This window comes from Squalius cephalus (genome assembly GCF_949319135.1).
Source record: "Squalius cephalus genome assembly, chromosome: 2".
Lineage (NCBI taxonomy): Eukaryota > Metazoa > Chordata > Actinopteri > Cypriniformes > Leuciscidae > Squalius > Squalius cephalus.
The window spans coordinates 20,929,825-20,949,345 of NC_137123.1; the positions used below are offsets into that span (position 1 = coordinate 20,929,825).

At 36.1% G+C, this 19,521-nt stretch overlaps 1 protein-coding gene across 5 annotated transcripts in view; it reads left to right on the forward strand.

Annotated features, from left to right (window-relative positions):
* Nucleotides 1-19,238, forward strand: part of sorcs1 (sortilin-related VPS10 domain containing receptor 1) — a 194,611-nt gene extending 175,373 nt beyond the window's left edge. Inside the window, exons 19-27 of one of the 5 annotated variants that reach the window (XR_013820406.1) lie at nucleotides 776-962; nucleotides 5,199-5,332; nucleotides 5,489-5,612; nucleotides 6,054-6,166; nucleotides 8,359-8,493; nucleotides 11,343-11,442; nucleotides 11,682-11,787; nucleotides 15,608-15,770; nucleotides 16,947-19,237. Coding sequence is in view for 3 of the 5 variants with exons in the window: in XM_079864630.1 (XP_079720756.1) it covers nucleotides 776-962; nucleotides 5,199-5,332; nucleotides 5,489-5,612; nucleotides 6,054-6,166; nucleotides 8,359-8,493; nucleotides 11,343-11,442; nucleotides 11,682-11,787; nucleotides 15,604-15,770; nucleotides 16,947-17,011 (1,131 nt within the window). In the remaining 2 variants the exon portion in view is untranslated. Of the gene's footprint in view, nucleotides 1-775; nucleotides 963-5,198; nucleotides 5,333-5,488; nucleotides 5,613-6,053; nucleotides 6,167-8,358; nucleotides 8,494-11,342; nucleotides 11,443-11,681; nucleotides 11,788-15,603; nucleotides 15,771-16,946 lie in introns of all 5 variants that reach the window. The other 4 variants (XR_013820407.1, XM_079864631.1, XM_079864630.1 and 1 more) reach the window with 4 other exon arrangements.
* Nucleotides 19,239-19,521: the final 283 nt, after the last annotated feature.

Below are 19,521 nucleotides of genomic sequence, written 5' to 3' on the forward strand. Positions count from 1 at the left end.
AAACTTTGGGCACATATCCAGAAAATGCGTGCAAGTCCCTTACCCTCTTGATAGAGGCCAAGCAAGCAGGAGAACTGTTTTTAAAGACAGGACTTTTAACTCAGCTGCCTGCAGGGCTCAAAGGGAGGTCTCTGCAGTGCGGTAGTACCAGAGATAAGTCCCAAGAAGGGTATAGGGGGGACGCGAGGTGGATTCAGTCTCCTCGCTCCCCTCAGGAACCTGACGATCAAGTCGTGCTTTCCCACGGATTTCCATCCACTGCATCGTGATGTGCGCAAATACTTTCTTCGCCCTCAACCGGCCGTCAGACAAACAAACACAAAAAGGAATGCTGTTAAACAGCAGTTGAGAGCTCAGAAGGCTCGTGACCAACGGTGCACTCGCGCTGTAGAACCACCAGCTCCGGGAGAGACTTCCAGAAGAAGCACCGACACACTCGCTCATTGAATGAATCAACACTCTTCAGAGACACCGTCATGAAGACCGATCGGCTCCAAAGCTAAAGACAAGTGGTGCGTGCATCCACTTCCGTATTTCCGTATTCCGTATCCCTAAGCGTGATCCCAATCAGTCGACGACTGAAAGGGAACTGACAGCTGAATGAATCGTACTCAGAGCTTTGGCAATGTCGTAGTCAGGAACAGGTTTTAGTTCCTGCCTAGAAAAAAAAAACTCAGAAAGAACTCTAATTACAGAACATTTTTGAGATTTGCCAAAAATACGGGGGGGTTTTTCAGTCAGACTCGATGTTTCATGTTATTACCTTTTTCCTCAGGGTGATGGATCGAAAACCAGCATCACGGTGGATTTCGGTGATGGAAACGCCTTCACCTACTCCAACGTGAGCTCTATTGAAGATGGCATTAAACACATCTACAAGAATGTGGGAATCTACCGAGTGTCAGCCACGGCGGAGAACAGTCTGGGCTCTGAAACTGTGCTCCTCTTCCTACACATTACATGTAAGCCAAGACGTGGGAGGGCGAGTAACAATATGCATAATACAGACAGCCATATTGTATTCCACTTTTATATCCTTAATGTATTTTAAAGACCTACTGGGTCTGAGCACTCTGAACTCATTTATGTTTTATTGACCAGAAAGATCTCATTTGGCCTTGGTCATATTGCACTCCACATTAAGCGATCTAGATTTCAAGCTCATAGTCTCTGACTGGACCACCAGATTAAAATCATCCCTCTTAGTTATTGCCGAGAGACACGTTAGTGTACGATGAAGGTCTTGAGGATGCAAAGTATCATACAGGTCTGATGAACTTTACTTAGTGTAACTTTATAATTAACAGCTGTAAAACTGTAGAATGAAGACTTCATTCTTTTCAGTATGACAGATTTACTTTTACACAATGTACCAGTTTTATACTGCAGAGAAAACTATTTACAATATATTAGTATAGACTACAATGAGCACTTCTGAGGAAGATTTGGCAGTGTTTGTGAGGTTTGTGGCATGTATTCTTAAAAAGATATTCAATAGTTTCAATCAAAGACATTTTGGGGTTTTATTGCAACTATTTGGAATATTTGATTCTAAGTCTCGTGATTCTCTATGACATAAAACATACACTGTGCATCCCAAATTGCATACTGTCTGAGTAGGTACTACATTTGAATTTGAACTTACTTTGCAACCATAAAAAAAATGTTTTATATAGTATGAATATGGGTTGTATAAATGAAATTCGGACGTAAATAAATTAAAACCATACAGCACAGACCGTGTGGTCTGATTTCCAAACAAATGACTCTTATATATTATTGTTTTTAAGTGAATCAAACACATACAGCTTACAATTAACTGTTGTTGTAATTAAAGCTCCTTCATATGACAATGCTTAGAACACATTATGAGTAGTATTTTATTCAAATAAATGAATTAATGGTTACAGTTTATTTCTACAGTCTTCTAACTACAAGTAATTTTTCAACTGCATATCAGTAAACTCTCATTAATGTGCAACTACATGTCAACTTATTCTCATTGGATTATTAGTAGACTGGTAGGGTTAGGGTTTGTAGAATGTTAACATTAGTGGTGGGCATAGATTAATTTTTTTAATCTAGATTAATCTCATTGTAATCTTGAAATTAATCTAGATTAATCTAGATTAAAATGGCTCATTTGAATTCTGCCGAAGGCATTCAGAATATGTGTGTGCTACCCAAATAATCACTAAAGGGCACATGTTTATACAAAGTGACATTTAAAAGAACTTGTGAAGAAATGCCAGAGATTTTTTTTTTACTTTAAGCAATGATGGAGCTATAATAGACTCTTCTTGTGAGCATATAAAACAAAACAGCTCCTTGGAAAAAATTAAATGTAGCCTAATATTGTAGTAGTTATAAACAAAGGTCTATTTTTAGTTCAGATTAACATTTGAGGGCAGCAATTTTATTCATAATGTCAAAATAAAACCAACGTAATGTTACTTGAAAGCATTATAGCCTACTATTCCTGCCAAACTTCCATGGTTGCAGTTAGTGTTACTACAGTAAATCCATGGTAAATGTTGCAGATCTGTGGACACTGGATAGTTCATTCATGGCACAATGTTTCTTCCTGACTTCGGTCTGTCAACCACACAATAACGAGTAGCTCAGTTTCGTTCCGCTTACATTACGTTTGCCATTGATGTCGGACAATGTGTGGTCGCGCCAGCGTCTCTTACATTATGAGCGTGCTTGCCACGCGCGACCCGCCTACATTTGAAATAATGAAATTTTGGTCGGCAGGAAAAATGATCCAACAAACCGTTCGGTTTGAAAATGCGTACCGAACACCGAACCGAATTCGGCTAGGTGTACATCCGCGCTAAAATATCAAGGTGAAAGTCATCATAGCTTGCGTAGTATAGACCCAGCTCCCAACTTTGAGAATAGATTAACGGCGATATTTTTTTTATCGCCCGATAAGAGTCTCACGTTAACGCAGCACGTTAACGCAGCACGTTAACGCCGATAACGGCCCACCACTAGTTAACATACTTGCAAAGTTACTTTGTAGTTATAGTAAGTATAACTTTCTGTTTTCTGTTTAGGGAAAATTGTAATAAAGTGTTTACAGATATTAAGCAGACAGTCTACTATACACTAATGACTGCTACTTGACATGTAGTTGAAAAGTTACTTGTAGTTATTATTAGAATGTCTAAAGTGGACTATCCAAATAAAGTGTTACCGAATTAATTAATTGTTACCACATTGTAGCTTGTTCAATATGGTTTATTTAACAAATAGTGCATATAAAATGCTTAAGTGAGTGTGCGGCTATATTTTGCCTCTATAATATATAGTTAAGGCCATTATTGAACTGGATTTATTCCTCTAAAAGGTTTGAAAAGTCATCAAAAAGCTTCATTTTGGATGTACTTGCCCCTTAATGTTTTGAAGAAGAAGAAAAAGTGTGGTTGGTCATTTCACATGTTGGTCAAATGGCCTCTTCCTGTCGACGTGGGTGGTTCTTGGCCAGAAAATGAATTAGACTTCATGCCAATAATTGAACAGACTACTCTATCCTGTTATGTAACAAAGTCTTGTACTAATGTTGGAAGATGTTATTTTAGCACATTCTAAGAACAGATGGCCTGAGTTTTTGTATCTTTTGTGTGTGTGTGTGGTTTCAGTCTGTGTTTGTGCTATAGGAAGCTCATCACATATCAGCAATTATCTGAGCATTTTCATTGAAATTTCCAGCCTTTTTCTCATGTCCACCTACTCAGTGAACTTGCCACCCCCCGCTACATTCAGGCAGACAGATGCCTCCACACTGACATATTGATCAGGGAGACGAAACGCTTCCAATCTGTCAATCCTGTCGTGCCAGGCAATGCAAATAGGGCCCTTGGTGCATGAGCTGAAATTCACACGCAGATGGCTCTGTGTCCCTAAGAGAAGTATTTGTGAATGAATGAATATATGGAGGAATCATTAAGAGGATGTTTAGTTTGTGTTGTAACTTTGTATTCTTTTGCCTTTTTTATTAATCTCATTCAATATAACGCAGTGTTTTTGAAACAAGAACCACATTCCACCATAACTTGGCCACATACGTATAATTATATGAGAATATACAGGATACACTAGCCTACCGGTCAAAAGTTTGGTTTGGAAAGTGTTTTTTTTTTTCTCATGTTTTTGAAAGAAGTCTCTTATGCTCACCAAGACTGTATTTACTTGATCATAAATATAGTAAAACAGTAATATTGTGAAATAATATTTTAATTTAACTTTTCCCTGCCATCATTTTTTTTAAAGCAGTCACCGCCATCGTATTTGATCATTTTCTCAAAAATGTCATGGCCCCCAGAATATTTTGTTGTATGAATATCTGAATATGCAATATATATTAAAAAAAAACCAAAAAAAAAACAGACCCTCTGTATTCTAGCTTCATCCATTACTTTCTTATCAACACTTGAATGTGGGTAAGTTTCATAAAGAAAGCAATATTTTGAGAAAAAATATGAGAGAATGCCGTTTCTGTCAAAGACTACATCCATATCATTCAGAACGATGACCAAAACATAGATGGAGTAGATCGAGTCCATCAACAGCCACTAAGGTTGCACAGTCCTAGACCTTGTCCTTGGTTGACATTTCATTCAGTAACATAAGGAAGTTTTGATTCATATGCTGTTTAATGTTGATGATCGCGTTATTTTACATATGAATATGCTTACATATGATATCTCTTGTTTCTGCATCTCGTTTTGATCAGGAGATTCAGTACTCTTTCAGAAGATGCGTCATAGCGCCCCCTACCATATAACAGTAAAAACACGGAAAGCTGGAAATTTCCATCAATGGCGGGGAAGCATTTTTCTCACAAATGGCGGAAATTTCCGTCAAATGGCGGGAAAATGGTTAAAATATTTTTTTATTATATATTTTAAAATACAATTTTTTTGGAGACCATCAAAATAAAGTATTAGCAAATATTAAGCAGAGAGTCTACTAATAGTCTAATGACTGCTAGTTGACAGTAGAAGTTGCAGTCTATTGTTAGTTAAAGTGTTACCGAGTCTTGTCACTAAAACAAAACAAACGGGTTCTCTCATCTGTCTTTAACACAGCAGGTTTGAATATGATGAAGTGAACAAGATTTGAGAACTAGCGAACACTGTTTCACTGGCTTAACCGACCTCACTTTCGTTTTTCTTTCTCTCTTGGAGCAGGTCATCTGGAATCTGTTCATCTCTCCGCCCCTTTTGTCGCTGTGAAAAATAAAGAAGTCAATCTGACGGTGGTTCTCTGGCCAAGCCAAGTGGGAACAGTCACCTATATCTGGTGGTTTGGAAATAATTCAGAGGTAAATTCTCCATGTGTCACTCACTGGACACCTGTGCATGACTCAGTCTGTGTGCGTTTTTATCTCACCGGCTGCCATGTAAATAAAGTTGGCATCTTCAATGCGATACGCTGACAGGGCATCCTCTTGAGAGTCTCTTTCACGCTGTATTCACAGCCCGTGATCACGCTGGAGGGGAGTGTGGCGTTCACGTTCTCTCGAGAGGGAATCAGTGTTGTCACTGTGCAGGTTTCCGCCGGGAATAACATCCTACAAGACAGGAAAACCGTCGCTGTCCATGGTGAGTTCAACTAAAAAGAGCTTTTTTTTTTTTTTTTTTGCTAACTGAAAATAAAATATAAATATTAGATGTATATAACAGCACATCCACAATAAAATCAAAATTATTTCAGAAATTCAACATCACCAAGGTCTCTTCATTTTCAACTATGCCCATCATGTAGAGAAGACTAAACACATTTTGCTATTAATTCTTAATGCATAAAAAAAAAAAAAAAATCAGCCCCACGCCACATTTTTCTCATATCCAATGAAATGCGTCATGGAAAAGTGAAGTCGAAATTAAATGCATTCACAACCCATTTCAAACACTATGTCATACAGTAAATTCACGTGTTGAAAACAAATGCTGCAACACAAGCCTCTCCAAAATGACTTGTGATTAAAAAAAAAACCTTTTAATTATAAGAATATAAGACTTTTTGTTATATTCCAATAACAGAATACTTCAGATCTCATCTTCTTGCCTTTTCATCCAATCTGGATGATCACAACCCTGATGTGTCCGAATGGAGACTTGATGTGAGTCGAGTCATTAAAACCTCTCTGGTGCAGGTAAGTTCAAACCATTTACCACAAAAAAAAAAAATCTGCCATTAAAGAGATCAATCTATAATACTTCATTGTGTATTTAATATAATACAGCATAAGCAAACAGCCCTGAAATTACTTATACTAAAATTAACAACTCTATAAACTCAACGTTGTCCATGTCTGTTTGCTTTGAAGTCATCAGTATATTTTAACAGATATTCATATGTATCTTTTGATTTATTGTCCTCGGACGAAAGCCTATTTATTAATATTAATGCTCAGGTAAACATTTGGATGGAAAAGAAAACAATCTTTCTCTTTTCACTTGAACTGTGTCTCACCTAATGTCTTTCAGTAATTTTTGCATGCAGTTCCCATGAGTTAATATTCATAATCTGAAACGTAGTGGCATCTTCTAATGAAACAGTCATTTCAGGAGGTGTTTTTTAAAGGATAACTAGGTTAGGTTTAGGTTTAGTTAACCCGCGCATAGGTTTAGTTACCTATGATCACGCGCGTGAACTCGACAATCGTCTACTTTGGACTTCGACCGAAAACAGGATGTAAATACAGGTATGTGCGCTGGCTGAATTAACATCACTTTTATTAATATCTTTCACATCTACTGCAGTCAGATTCACCGTGTTCACTCTGAAGGAATCACTCACATGGCTGGGCACTTGTAATGACACATCAAGGATGTTAAGAGGCTAAAAGTAGGTTTAAAACTTGCCCCATTGAAGTCAACAGGGTGCAAATTTTAAAAAGAGGATAACACGGTGTAGGCAACACCGATTTTTGTCGTTGTTCTCTGTATTGACAGCACTCCAAATGTACAAAAAAATGAGCTCAATGTAAAAATTGACCGGAGTTCTCCTTTAAGATGTTTTGGGCATCAAATGTGAGCATAAGGTCTTCACACAGAGTTCTGTTTCATAGAAATAGCATTAGTCATGACATTACCACCCAAAAACAGTGATGAATAGTAACAAAGTAGTTTTACTGTACTTAAGTACATTTTCAAGTATCAGAGTATTTTTATATTGGGAAACTTTGAGTTTTACTTCACTACATTACAAAGCATAATATCATACTTTTTACCACTACATTCCATAAAAACATATCGTTCCTCGTTATTTCGTCTGATTCGTGATCGAGAGTTGATTCTTTCATGTGAATCAGTTGAATTGGTTCATAAATAACATTGAACAATTCATTCACAAATTGGATCCAATTGCAACAGTTTTTGAGTCAACAACTCGCTGATTCAGCGATCTGGTCTGAATGAGCTGACTAGAATAAATATATGGTTTATCATCAGTATTTTTACTTTTATACATAAGTACATTAAATATCAAGTACTTTTGCACTTTTACTTAAGTAAAACTGAAATTGAGTACTTTTACTGGAGTAATATTTATCTGTATGTTTACTCAAGTACTTTCCCTGTGTACTTTGTTCACAACCTTTAGAGAATCTCAATTTAAAGTGCTATTTGAGTCTCAAAATATAAATTCCAGATAAAAAAAAAAGTGTAGTCAGGATCTTTGCTGGGTTTTCATGCTCCACACTTTGGTTGTGAAACATCAGCTTCTAGATTCGCCTTCACTGATGGAGAAATATCACCGTGACAGGAAAAACACAAATATTCAAACATATGGCATGACAGACCAAATAATCATCAGTGTTCTCCCTCACTTACCCCGTGGCATTTTCAAGAGGCCGTTATAAGTGAACATTGGGACTTTCTTTATGAGTGTTTATGGAATGTGACACTTGAGAGTAACGGTTCTCATGTGAGCCATATGCGTGTTCTGCTCCAATTGTTTATTGGTAATGTGTGTAATGAGTTTTGCACTGGGCATATGGACAGGATCGCGGTGGACGTTGTGACCTTGCAACATGAACCAGGGAGGATATTATATATTTATATTCTGTCTGAAAAAGAAACAGAAATATTCATGCACCCTCATTTTGGTCCAAACCCGACTAACTACAAGTTAAGTTGTTGAAAACGCTTTTTGAGGGTTATTGCATGAATAGAAAGATCATAGAAAAGTATATTATATATACATCATTGAGGTTTCTGGACTGCGACCCCAAACATTAAAACTGTAAAGTCAATCGCACAAGAACATAAGAGTTAAAGGCCTTGTCTTTTTTACCTCAGTTGATTCTTGTGTTTCTCTAATCCTCTGTTTCTTGGTGTTCAGGCGACAGGCGTGAATCCTGAACAGCTGTTGGTCACTGTGTTGCCTGGACTTCCCACAGCGGCCGAGTTCTTCTTGTTACCAGACAAACAGCTGACAGAGGGCAAGCCAGACAAAACAGCTTCTCATTTAGACCAGGTACTGGACTTAAGCCTTATCCGACACTATGCATGATCTTCACACTATGATGCCCATCTCTATCATGAAACACTCAGCTAACGAATGTTTTGCTTTGCGTGTGTCTCTTGATCAGAAGAAATTATCATCAGTCCTTTTTTTTTTTTTTTTTTAAATACATTACTGTGCAAAAGTCTTAGGCATGTTAATATCCCCCCTAAGTCAGTTATTCATATCTTTTGCTGTAGTGTGTCAGTAGGAAATATCAGTTTACATTTCCAAACATTCTTTTTGCCATTAATTGTAATAATCCAGTGAGATTTGTGTATGCACAAGGAGTCTGACAGCAGCCGGTATGATCTGATCTCACCATCATCGAGTCCATCTGTGATTACACGAAGAAACAGAAAAAACTGAGACAGACTAAATCTGCGGGAACATCTCCAAGACACTTGAAGAAACCTTCCTGCAAAGCTACCTGAAAAACTATGCGCAAGTGTACCTGGACAAAAGCCGTTTTAAACGCAAAGGGTCGTTACACCATATATTGATTTGAATTAGTTAATAGAAGTTAAATCATAAATAAATTCAATTTGTGATTTTATTTTTGAAAGCATTCTCACTTTACAGCATTTTAACACAAGTGCTAGTACTTTTCACAGTACTGTAGCTTTGCAGGAAGTTTTCTTCAAGCATCTCGGAGACATTCCCGCAGATTTAGTTTGTTTCAGTTTTTTCTGTTTCTTCATGTAATCACAGATGGACTCGATGATGGTGAGATCAGATCATCCTGGCTGTTGTCAGACTCCTTGTGCATACACAAATCTCACTGGATTATTACAATTAATGGCAAAAAGAATGGGGATGGGATATTAACATGCCTAAGACTTTTGCACAGTACTGTACATTTTTAAGGATTGTGGATAAAATGGGAATCTTGACAAGAGTTTCTTATGGTCTCCAGCAGATGTCAATGTTGGCATGTTTAACACTTGATTGAACCCTGTTTTTACTGGTTCACACTTACACCAGATTTTTCTTATTCAGTTTTCTTCTGAAATTAAATAATTGGTATATAAATACACTTTAATTTGCTACTTCAGAAAGTATCTGTTAAAGTCCCCCTGTAGTCAATAATTGTATCCCTTAAAACTCATCTTTGATCACCAAACTAACAGATTTAACCGTTTTTTTTCATTGAAAAAAAAAAAAAGTTCATGCCTTAAAATAGCTTGAATGTAACTCTACACCCTTGCCTCATTTAGTATACGTGGTTCTATGAATATGCAAATTAACCCCGCCTCCACTCACTCACACCAGCTCAGAGATCCATTTGTTGACGTGATTGGTTACAAGGTAGTCTGTGACAAATTTGCACGTGGTTTGTCTTAAAGCACATTAAAAACACCACATAGACATATAAACAACATTAAAAGCTGGATTTTCACAGGGGGACTTTATAAAAGAAAAAGTGGTTTCCTGATGTCAAAGCTCAATGAGATTTTCTTATTTATTATCTTTCTCACCTGCAGTTGTGGGTTTATTCTTTAGGTCATGGGTAATTCTGTCCATACCGCATTAGGGGAAAACTGAGAACAGCCATTACTGAATATGAGAAGATGGCTCATATCCTCCAAAATCATGATACAGAGTCATCTGTATTTTTGAGGCAGTGATTTCTCACTATACATACAGTAGAGAAGGTCATTAGTAATCCATCCACTAGATCATTCAGTTCTTATGGGCCAAATATATTATATCACATATGAAAGAGGGGTATCTGTGCAGGGGTGCATTTATTTATTTATTTATTTATTTTTCTCATCCAAACCTACCTTGAATATACAAAGGAACTTTCATAGCAGATCCTCATAAATCTCACTTCAAGGGTGCCATGTTCAAAGTAAAATGTGTAGATAGCCTTATTAAAAAAAGTATAATAGACTTACTGACCCTGGTACAATTCATAAAGAATGTAATTATTCATGGAATGGTCTAATTTTAAAAGGGTGAAGAATAAGGATGAGGGAGACAGAAGGTGAGAGCGACAAAGAAATAAAGGAGAGCAGAAATAAGTCAGGAGTCATTTAGTAAATGAGACAGATTTAATAAAGCTTTGGAAGAAAGAGTGAAAAAAGGGACTCGTGGAAAAGGAAGTGGTTTTGTGTGAGGTTTATCCATCCATCCATCCATCCATCCATCCATCCATCCATCCATCCATCCATCCATCCATCCATCCATCCATCCATCCATCCATCCATCTATCCATCTATCCATCTATCCATCTATCTATCTATCTATCTATCTATCTATCTATCTATCTGTAGGGAATGATCTTAAATTCCTGTCAACTCCTTTACGATAATTATATTAACACTTAAACAGGTTTTTTCTTTAAAAAAAACCCTGATCTGCCATTATCAAGCACAAAAACAAACAAGAAGGGGCTTCATTTTGGGAGGGAAATTGTGATCTGCTTTCAAGATTTATGCATACATAAAAGAGCCTGACAGTCAAGGGCTCGGTGTGTGTTTGAGGGAGAGAAGAGTGAGATGTTAGGCCTAAATGAGATCCCACCCATGTCATATATCAATATTTGTGAGTGAAGGTGAGTTGATTTATGCTGAAATGTCTTTCCCAGTGTAATACCGGCTCATGTAATACAAACATCACGCTTGTATGTCTCAACATACAGTGCTATACATCAGGACTCACTCGGCTCACAAACGGGGAAATCAAATACAGGGCACGAATATCTTATTTACGTGATTGTTTATGTAATTTAATAACAGATTTGGATGTATACGGCAGCGTTTTCTTATCCAACGTGGTGTGAATATGATTATGTGATGATGTGATTTTCCTTTCAGCTCTCAGAACTGGTGCTCAGTGCCCTGAATCAGAATCTGGTTCGGTTCACACTCAGACCAGGAGTCCAGGTCACGGTATACGCTGCTCATTTATCAGCAGGTAAAGAATTGGAATCAAAGAGTGTTGTTTTCTAAATATGAACGAGACAAGAAAGACTCGCAACTTAAAGGAATAGTTCACCCAAAGATGAAATTGATCATTGATAATGAACAAGTCTAATATAACATTGGTGGTTGTGAGAAATGAGTTTTGTGTCTGTTTTATTAAAAGGAGGGTGGGAAACATGCCAGACTGTGCACTGACAACAGCTTGTCTTCCTTATTTTCCCCTGTGTCTAGCGCCTCTAGTGGACACAAGCGAGAATCACAGCGGCTCAGCTATGCTCATGCTCCTCTCTGTGGTGGTGGTGGGTTTAGCAGTGTTCCTCATCTATAAATTCAAAAGGTATTGTTATCCATATTTAAAACCTCATCTTTAAATCATAATGTATATGTTTGCTGTATAAATATGGTTAATTTTTTTAAATTTGTTAAATGTCTAGTGGTAAATAATCAAAATAAATGTGAAAAAAAAGTTTGAGAAAGCTTGAAAGGCAAGTTATTTATAAAGTATTAACAAAAAGTAGCTAACTGCATTGATCCTATTTGTAGAATTTTTAAAAGATAAAAGTATTTTTTTAAATGCATAATTATCTGATGATATATTTTATTAATTGATTTATCTTTATTTTCAAACAGAAGTGTAATCAGCATTATGACAGCATTCAACAGCATTATTTACCTTAAGATTTATATATATATATATATATATATATATATTCTAAGGTAACGCTTTATTTTAGTGTCCTTGTTACACGTTACATGTAGTTACTGTAGTAATAACTATACATTTTGCATAATTACATGCAACTAATCCTAAACCAACCCTAACCTTATAGTAAGTACATGTACACTGTAAAAAAAAAAAAAAAAAAAATAAATGCTGCTTTAAATTAAGTACAATCAACTTGGATGTTTAAGTCAGTTCAACTTATTAATTGATTTATCTTTATTTTCAAACAGAAGTGTAATCAGCATTATGACAGTATTCAACAGCATTATTTACCTTAAGATTTTTTTTTATATTTATATATTCTAAGGTAACGCTTTATTTTAGTGTCCTTGTTACATGTTACATGTAGTTACATTTTGCATAATTACATGCAACTAATCCTAAACCAACCCTAACCTTATAGTAAGTACATGTACACTGTAAAAAAAAAAAAAAATTTGCTGCCTTAAATTAAGTACAATCAACTTAATTTGACTAAGTCAGTTCAACTTAAATTACATCAAACTGACGTTTAAAAAAAATAGTCTAATTTTGTGTAACTTATCAAAATAAGAAGCAATTTTCAACTTTTTTCATGAGTTAAAGCAATGTAAAAACACATGTTGTCAACTTATTGATCATATATTTATTATTCTATTAATTATTATTAATCAGTACTTGAATGTATAATTACACTGTAACACGGAAACCTTAAAAATAAAGTGTAACCTATTCTAATTATTATAATAATACATATTTTAAATTATTTTGCTCAATGCTACAAAAACAAAAAAAGCCAAGCCGTTGTCTGCACATGGAATACGAGGCAAATTCTCATTCTCTCAGATCAGCAAGTTTAGGTGTTGTAGCTCAGTTTAGCAAATCACTGAGCGGATATGTGGAGTGGTGATTCACCCTTTCCCTGTTGCAGAACCTTCTTTCTTTTGTCCTAGCGCTCATAAGAAATGAGAAATGTCAGTCAATGCACAGACATTATCAATATTTAGCCCTTTGAGTTTTTCAAGTTGACCTTTATGAAATGTTAAATGATTGCACCGTTTCCATCACCGGACTGAGAGAGAAAAGGGCACGAGAGGTCAATAAGACAAGATCTGGAGACAGGAGAGGGAGATAACAGAAGTGGCAAGAATTTTCCGATGCTTTAATATTTTTTTGTACGCAACAAGCTCTCATTCAGTGACTCCACACACAGCCACCGGTGACTTCCTGAAGGAACACTTATTGTTAATCAAGTTCACCCGAAACTAACGCTAAAAAACTGCTCTAACAAACACAGAAAGCTCTGAATAGATGTAAATGGGTTTAGAGCTACATTAGTGTGAGTAAATGGCGTCAGAATTTGCGTTTCATTGTGTGAACTGGTCCTTTAATGAGGGTGTTAGATCACATCTTAATGAGCTGTCCGTTTTTGTTGCGTTTTCTTCCTGCTAAATCCCTCTCCAGTTGTATTTTGCAAAACAAATTTGCTTTTGAATCCTCTTAGGCAATGCCCTGTTAAAGCTCTATTCTGGTTTTTGCTTGCGTGACATTCTTCCCTCCGTAACGATGCGGACCAAGTCGGATAAAATCACCTCTCTGAAAGGGCGCTCTTGATTTAACAGCTCAGTTCTAGCCCCTAAGTGAGACTTTTCACACAAAGGTCTTTTTTTTTTTTCTTATTCCTGTGTCTCATTACAAATGTTTCCCTGAGGCAGAGCCCAGATTGCATTTTGGAAATGCAGGATACCGCATTCACAAACTATAAACACATGCTTCCTGTGATAATCGAACAGTGATGTGAACTGCAAAGCTGATAATGTCAGGGCCGTCGGAAGGTTTGGAAAAAGTGAAGAAGGGCACATTATGAACCTTTTCTGCTTGCCTCGTGAATATTAATTAGGTAATGTTCGCCCAGTGAAAGATAAGCGTCTGCTGGCCACAGTAGATCACCTGCTGCGCTTTAATTCGCCTACTTAAAAGTATGTGCTGTTTTTGTGAAGAAAAAGTACATACTTTTGAGTGTGTAGCAGAATAGTAGCTTTGGGTCATAGGCCGACTACTTCGTCATAATTGCGTCACCGTTTAAACTGCCCTGTCAATCATCTTGTCACAGTTAAAATCCTTCCACATTCAATTTAATTTAATGTCCTATCATATCAGAGAGAAATGTACTGTAGTAGCACGATGATCTGCCAGTTGTGGGTGTTTCATGTCTTAAAACTCTTCTTATGTGTTCGCATAATGATGCATTTAAATGTTAATGACCAAATATCTTTATAAAAGTTCACAATGTTGTTGCAGATGAAATATAATGTGGATAAAATTGAATAAATACATTTTCGTCAGGTTAGATGCTGATTATTAATCACTCAAAGCCCTTTATCTAAACCTAGTTAACCGTCGGTCTTGTACATCCGCCATGTTTGTAGTGTTTATTTTTTTACACATTTTATCGTTTGAAGTTCTGATCGAATCCTCATCCACGGCGCAATGGGTTGTGGGCAATATTAGCTGTTAGAGTGTGCATGGATCTGCACTTCGGATTCTAACCGGAAAAAGTAGACCATCCGGGTATCTTTTCAACATACTACTATTTAGGACACACTAATTCTGATTACGAATACTATTTAGGATGGATAGTATGCGAATTATGACGAGCAGCCGTTTACAGCAACATTTTTTGTTTTTTCCTCAGTCAAACTACTGTACATCTTAAAATTACTAGGCAGTTGGCTACATGTTTTATTATAAATATCACTTTATAGTTATATATTGTATATAGTAGTGTTATGTGTGTGTGTATAAAAACACTAATGTTCAAAATGTTTTTGAAAAATGTATTTTATGCTCACCAAAGCTGCATTTATTTGATCGAAAATCAGTGATATTGTAGATATTATTACAATTTAAAATACCTGTTTTCTATTTTAATATATTTTAAAATGTAATTTATTCCTGTTATGCAAAGCTGAATTTTTACTTTATTTCAGCATTATTATTAAGTCTTCAGTGTCACATGATCCTCCAGAAATCATTCTAATATGCTGATTTGCTGCTCAACAAACATTTCTTATTATTATCAATGTTGAATTTGATTAATACAGCATTTATTTGAAATAGAAATCTTTTACAATATTATAAACGTTTTTACTTTTTTTTTTTTTTTTTTTAATAATACTGACCACAAACTTTTAGAACAGAAGTGTATATATTTAAATTATTAAGATGGATGAAACTTTTAACATAAAATTGTTAATTTCTAACTTAAAGATGAATAAATAATTTATACAAGTTGAAGACACAGTCCCCTTCAGTAATTATGGTTGCTTACCACTGGATGATATTATTATTATTTTTTCTCAACCTGTTTGAAACAGGCTGATTCCACCAAGCATATCTTGTAACATCAAGGTTTGTTTGCCCGTGTCTCATTGTAAATCTTTCCTCAAGGAAGATCCCAGGCCTCCACATCTATGCAGCGATGCAGGACGAAAAAGAGCAAGAAATGATCCAGAGTCCAGTTTCTCCCACTGACAGCACACCCAGCTGCAGTTCTCAGAGAGAGCTGCTCACATCACTGGAACCTCTGGACACAGAGCCCAACACCCAGACCATCGGTGAGCACCTGCTGGGCACCGTATCACATACTCTGATGCTTTTCCATTTATCACATGCCACTCAGATTCTCTCTTATAATGAACTCATAGCTTTGATTCTTGAGAACAGCAGATACACTAAGGGCCCTATCATATAGCCAGCGCAATGTGGCGCCGGCGCAAGTGTTTTTTTACTAGTTTCAGCCCGACGCAGTTATTATTTTCACGTCCTGCGCCACGTTGTTTAAATAGCAAATGCATTTGTGCTCATTTGTGCGCCCATGGGCTGCTGGTCTGAAAATGAGGTGTGTTCTGGCGCATTGTTGGCACATTGCTATTTTGAGGCAACTGAAATAGACTGCACCATTGACCAACAAAACCCTGGTCTAAAGTCAATGGCGCAATATTTATTTTTGTTATTTAAAGAGCCAGTTAGTAATGTGCGCCTATAGGCGGGTGCACAATAGGTGTACACTCTGCTTATTACACACACAGGGAAACGCACCAGCACACAAACAAATTAAAAATAAAAGGATTACAATGTAAAAGATTAATATTGTGTACATAAAGATATGGTGGAATCCGGCTTGTCCCGTTGATGGTCTGCTTGCACGCTTTAACCTCGAGCACGAGCAGATCCGTTTCCTCTCTGGAGAAGCGTTCAGTCTTTCCGCATGCAAATTCCGTCATGTAAATAGCGAATCCGCCACGGCGCGAGCGCAACTGGCTTTTAAAGGGAATGGGAGATGAGACTCTGATTGGTTTATTGCACGTTACGCCCAAAACACACCCATTACTCATTAAAAGAATAGGGACGACAACCCTTTTAGACCATGCGCCGGGAGCGCCGACCATTTTTCCCGTCGTTAAACTAGCAAAAGTGGATTCGGACACGCCTTAAGTGCACTTGCTCCGTGCGCTTTAGGCCATGCGCTTAGATCGTTAAAATAGGGCCCTTTACCTGTCACTCAGCTCAGTCGGCGTGTGTTAGGCAACTTCTTGTAAATGCTTCAGCAGATTTGTTAGAAAAGGTGGTCTTGTTGATTTCAGGCAAAAACATTGGTTTCTTGACTTACGGTCCCTTTGGTGATGCCTATAATAAATCAACAAAACAGCAAATGTCATGATGCATTTCAGCTTTCTAGGCTGCTATGTGAACGTTGCCACTGTCAATTCACACTGTTGTTCTTTTCCCAGAATGCATCAAACCTCATCCACGCGTCAAATTCTCATCAGATCTTCCTACGTACATCGACGTTTGAACTCTAGACTCCGCCACATCAAGGACTTTGGTCATGCGGACACAAAGGTTTCAAGCTTTATTCAGTACTTGTGCATGTTGGACATTAACTTTACTGTGCTCTGTGAATACTAGAACAAACTTTGTACAGCTTTTTTATATGTCTGTGTATTCAATAAATCATTTTTGATGCTGTTCATTTATAAAGACGCCAGTGTGTATAAAGTTGGAGGGAAAGGCCAGCATGAGGGGTGGAAAACGAAAATTATTCTCGGTTAACCGTCCGTTTATTTTTTATTGTTAACAGTGGCAGTACAGTATTCATGAGAGTAAAACATGGATGTGTGACATTTTGGAAGTGTTTTAATAATAAACTGTACATTTATTAATGATTATTGTAAAATGAAACATTTCCTTGGTTTCATTTTGAAAAGCTATATTTGTACTTTACATGTAACACAAAAATGTAGGTTTTATTATTTGACTCAGTTTAATGCGATTATTCATGAAGCAGATTTAATGTTGAAGCTTGTTTATCTTTTTTTTTTTTTTTTTTGCTTCTCTGCAATATCAAAGTATTTTTCTCATAGTAAAATAAATTATGTATTTCTAGGTAGAAATAACTGTTGGTTTACAGACACATATCAGTCAGTGTCAAGATATGTTGTGTAAACTGATATAAGACATTGAGATACTGTACATCATGGCAATTTCATACATAAACAATTTTGTATGAAATAATTTGTGCACTCACAGGAGGTTACATGATTTATGTTTTGATTTTTTTTTTTTCGCATTTAAATTCAGTCATGTCATACCAAAAGCTGACGGATATGAATGTATGAATGTGTAAGTACGTGTTTAAATATTTAAGCCTTTTATTTTCTTTCAATATGCCCTCTTTATTTTTGAACGATATAAAATCACAGGGAAGCGACGAGCAGTTACTTGAACTAATAAACTGACTAGTACTATTCAGAAATCACTCAATACCAAAATAATGTCACGTACAGCAGGCATCATCCACTATTGGCAGGAACCTGCATTTCTTGTCAAATTATTTTATTTGACCTTAAGAATTTAACACAGTCTATCCATATTGGTATATGACTCATTTGGTTAGTTAAAAGAACATTTTAATAAAAAAAAAAAATATACCAAAATACAGTTTGCATGGACCTGGGGCAACAATAAAATTACATACAATTATATGATTATTTGCATTTTATTATTTATTTGTATTATTATTGATATTTACATGTAGCATTACAACTCATTGAGAGCCACTACATGTCCTCCTGTTTATAATAATGGTGCTGTTACACACATGGCAGAGATCATGGTCCTCACGTTATCATCTATCCGCTACTATCTTTTTCTCCACTATAGCGTTTTTATCTATGGGATGCTTCCCATTTCTTCTCTTCTTTCAATATTTGAATATCAAGGTTATATTACAGCTATTGCCAGTTTTTCTATTCTCATACATCAATGAATACAAATGGAGGTCATCTTTATTACACACATGTCAGAATATTGAAGACAGCATGTTTAAAAGGGAATTTTTAATGGAAAATTTTATTTCAACTGTCCTTGTCCGTCACCTTTTGTACACTACCTATAAATATCATGTCACAGCAGTAGAGGATATTCATACCTAGACAATTCACTACGGACTTGATACAATCACAGTACAGATATATTTTCATAATATCATGAGCGCTGCAGTCTGACGCTGTCTTTGGCATATGATACGATGGACGACAAGACTCGAGTTATGAGTCGAGATTGTCAATCAAATGAGCGCAGGGCATTGTGGGTAAGGGGGAGGGACTATAAAATGAGCAATAGCAATATAACTAAATTGTTTCTGCTAAAAGGCCCACAACAGATAAAAAAATCAATATCTGAAGATCCAGAATTAAAAACTGACCTGATGGCTGAAGAGAAGTACATTTCAATGAATTATTAAACTGAGTTGTACATTTAGATTGAAGACAGAGATTATATAACTGTTGTTAAACCACTGGCTACAAAACAAGACACTTTATGAGCTCTGAATGGACAAACTGCGGCAGCCAGGAAATCAAAATCCAGCGCTGCCACTTTACTCTTAAGAGTAAGGAAGATTATTTTTGTAGAAGACGAGTTTTATTACTGTAAAGATTTTATATATCTATATATATAAATATATAAAAAAATGTAGGTGTCATTTTTTTTTTTTTTTTTTTTTTTTGTATATATATATATATACAGTATCTCTTTCTTTGACCTCAACTCTGTGCAGTGTGGAATTGTTTCTGTTTGGTGCAATCATATTTATTAAATGAAATCAGTCCCTGTAATTGTGTTTTGGTTTTCTTACAGTATTTGTAAAAACATTATGTAATTTGCTGAAGTAACCTTTAAATCATAGATAATAAAGTATCAATCAGTCAAATGGTCTGTTTTTATTTGAATAATAGGCTTGCCTAATAGGATATATGCAGGAATAATAGGATAATGCCTTTTTAATGTGTATGCAACCTATTA